This window comes from Culex quinquefasciatus, chromosome 1, assembly GCF_015732765.1.
Source record: "Culex quinquefasciatus strain JHB chromosome 1, VPISU_Cqui_1.0_pri_paternal, whole genome shotgun sequence".
NCBI lineage: Eukaryota > Metazoa > Arthropoda > Insecta > Diptera > Culicidae > Culex > Culex quinquefasciatus.
The window spans coordinates 71,880,264-71,883,908 of record NC_051861.1 but is presented as its reverse complement, the minus strand read 5'-3'; the positions used below and the strand labels follow the sequence as shown (position 1 = coordinate 71,883,908).

At 42.5% G+C, this 3,645-nt stretch overlaps 1 protein-coding gene across 1 annotated transcript; it reads right to left on the bottom strand.

The window, feature by feature from the left end:
- Positions 1 to 308: 308 nt before the first annotated feature.
- LOC6034477 lies at positions 309 to 2,236 on the bottom strand. Its single transcript, XM_001844735.2, has one exon. The coding sequence runs from the start codon at positions 2,162 to 2,164 to the stop codon at positions 482 to 484; it is 1,683 nt and encodes a 560-aa protein (XP_001844787.2). The 5' UTR covers positions 2,165 to 2,236; the 3' UTR covers positions 309 to 481.
- Between the last annotated feature and the right edge of the window lie 1,409 nt (positions 2,237 to 3,645).

The following is a 3,645-nucleotide window of genomic DNA, read 5'->3' as shown; positions in this document are numbered from 1 at the left end:
AGATTTTTTTTATTTTGTTGATAACAGTAACAGCCTCACGCCTAACACGATCGCGAGTTCAGACTAATCCTGTGGCTATTTTTCGAAAACACCTGCTTAAGGACATGTTCACACTCATTCACACCGTGTTGACCGCCAGTCTGTTTTTGCGTGCGATCTCCGGTTTCCCTCCCTCATTATCTTCACACATCATTTTCCAAATCAGTAATTCCCCCCCGAGTGTGTTGGAGCCATTATTGCTGCTGCTGCATCAGCTCAAGTGAGCTCAACGGAGAAACAAAAGAGCACCCTCAAAAAGAAACTACAACTTTCACCGTTGCCATGCTATGACGGGTTTTATTTTCGTCAGCTTCGCGCATTAATTTACAACTTTGCGCTTATTTCGCGCGCCGCTACAAGTGCTAACAAGTCCAAATTCATAACTCTGGGATTACAATTATTGGAAGCGGGCTCGTGGTTGTTATAAGCAGTATGGCCCAATCTAGCATAAATATTTCGTCGAAATGACACACTTATTGGTGTTACGTGAAAAGACCATTCCGATGGGACAGTTGAGATGTACAGAAACAATGGAGCCGGATTTGTCCTCGGAGCACAGGAAGTACGATCTACAGTCAACTGAGTTAATGTCGGCGAATCGTCCAGTTGCCGTGCAAGGGTACTGGTACGATGTCGCAATGGTCGTGTTGATGAGTTCCGCTGTGTTTGGTGAATCTGCTCCGTCGCCGGATTCCTCAAAGATTGCAGCATCCGAAGCTGACAGGCACTGCATCGTTCCGTCGTCCTTGACACATTTATTAAACTTATTGGAGAATAGCGATCCCAGCGGACACGAGATAACTTCACGCTTTAATTCATAGTCCGAATTGAACGAGCACAAGTAGTACGACCGACAAGTTGGATCTTCGGTGTTGAGAATCCGGCCAACTCCAGAACACTGAGCTGTGGAATCCTCAATAATCGGCACGGTCGAGGTCATCGTTGCAGCAGGAACTGTGGTGGTAGTAATTGTTATCGGTACAGTCGTCATCACTGGACAGGCAAACTCTTTGCTATCAACGCATCGTTCACGCTCCGGAGAAAAGACGAATCCGGCTGGACAACGTACGATCACCTTGAACCAATTACCGCTTGGATCACGAGAACACAAATAGTAAGTGTGGCAATTTCCATCCTCCTCGTTTGCGAACCGTCCCGACTCGGTACAGATGCTGACTTCTTCCTCACTGGCCACTCTTCTTGCCATCGTCGGCTCGCTACTCCCGACGACATGCTCCTCCAATTTAAGCTCCAATTCTGCCAATGTACTAGGGCAGACGTATTCCGATGCAGCAACACACTTGGACGTAATTGCCGAGAAGATTGTGCCTCCGGTACAGGTCAAAAGTGTTGGCTTAAGCTCGCCTTTAGAGTTTTCCACGCAGCTGTAGTAAGTTTCGCATGTCTTCGAGAACTTATCCGGGTATCGCCCTACTCCAGGACATTCGAAATCACTGATTCCATCGTCCGGACAGTCGTAACTACTGGGTGGCACACATTTGCGCTCGATTTCCGAGTAAACGGTATCATTCTCACACAAAAAGTTCTTCGATACCAGAGTACTGTTCCGAAGCTTCGAACATACTCGATATCCCCGACAATTTGGAACAGATTCATCGGGAAAACTGCCAACGTCTAGGCACACAAAATCGGATAAAAATTTCAACACAATCGGTGGACACTGGTACTCGCTCTCATCCACACATGACGATGTTTTTGCTGAGAATACTTGCATCTTGGGGCAACTCTGCTTGATCGGTATATACACCCCAGGATCCTTACTTTTCAAGCAATTGATAAACTGGCGACAGTCTTGTGAATTAACATTCACAAACTTTCCACACTCCTTGCAATCGTACTCAATGGAGTAGAAATCTTCCAGGGTGTCGCAAGATTCCCCAGAAATACACCTCTGATATTTGGCGCTGAACAGACTTCCCGGGTTGCACTCATCGTTTCGAGTGCTGAACGATCCATCCGGTCCTGGTATACACGTTACGTACTGCTGGCAGCTCTCTTCATCCTCTTCAGGATCCGGAAATCGGCCCGGTTTAGTGCATTCCCAACCGATGACGACATTCGCTAGAAATGCGCCCAAAAGCAAAACTCGCACTTGAAGATTCATGCTAACTCCAGAACAAAACGAACGATGCTTGACCGAGCTTGATACTGGCTAGAATTTGACTAAATTACTTTCAATTTTGCTGTGCAGTAGCAGACGGTGGATGTGCAAAGAGTTGTCTCTTATTGTTTATAGGATATTAGTGTATGCCAACAAGATCACGAATATACGGGGATATCAAATGGGCTACTAACCGCAGCGTGCTACCGTCTAGCTTCTAATAATGGTTCTAAAACAAAATGACACCAAACGATGACTAACTTGTTTTTCTATCTGAAGGTATAGTATCCAAATGGTTTCTTAACAAATTTGTATCACTGTCCAATATGTCGTCAGCTGTGTGTTATCTTGTGACAACGACCATTTAGTACTTTTCGAGAAAATAATTTTTTAAAGTTTGATGATAAATATTTTCAAAACTATGAATGGTAGAGCCAAACTTTTTGAAGCAATCGGTTCGTATACTATCGCTTAACAAACGCTCCAAGTTTCAACTAATTTGGTTACACCAGTTAAAAGTTACAGTAAATTATGTAATCAAAAATCTTAAAAGCACGTGTCACAAGTGTGTTTCGAAAGTAAAATTGTACTACGTGTCACAAGTGTGCACAGAATTTCCATGCAAACTAAAATAGCCTTATATCAATAGTTTAACCGACTTAATCAGTATATTTTCAAAAACAAAAGATTGCATTGCCTTCAGAAAATGTGTATAAACATAAATTTGTGAAAACAAGAAAAATTTTCCACATTTTCCAACAACATGTATGACGTGTCACAAGTGTGTACGATCATTTTGATGATAAAACGGTCTATGTCACACAAGAAACGGAAGCGAGTTTCCAAAAACGGGTTAAAGCATCTTGTAGTGTTTGTTAAGTATAGCAAAACGTCATCATTAACTCATTTTCGACCAAAATGGTCTGTGTCACAAGATAGCACACAGCTGACGATGTACCAAATACATTCCCATAGTTATATGAAAAAAATATAAATGTTCCCCACACATTGGCCTTTCCTAAAATTGGCTTTTTCTACTGTTAGTCTCAATTTTTTTTTCATTCAGCTGATGTTTTTCACATTTTTTTTTCTGTTAGACCTATTTCACCGATAGGAAGTTTAAAATTTAAACTTCCTGCAATTGGTTCTCAACGGTACGGGCATGATTAGATGATAGCGGTGGCGACAAACGATGATATTTCTTTGCATGTATGACGGTGATGTCTGGATGTCTGGAGCAACTTTTGAAATGAAAAGTACCACATTGCTCTTACAGCCTTTCATTATACGTGTTTAAATGGGAAGAAAGGCCGTAAGAACAATGTCGTACCGCCCCTTTCAAATGTTGCTCCAGATATAGTCATCATCACTTTGCTTGCAGTTGCAACCACGACAAATTCGTTGCTGGGGCCTCTTTTTATCACCTTTGCTCTAGGATCATTGGAATGGTTTGCTACAGCTTACCTGTGAGAAAAATATTAGTT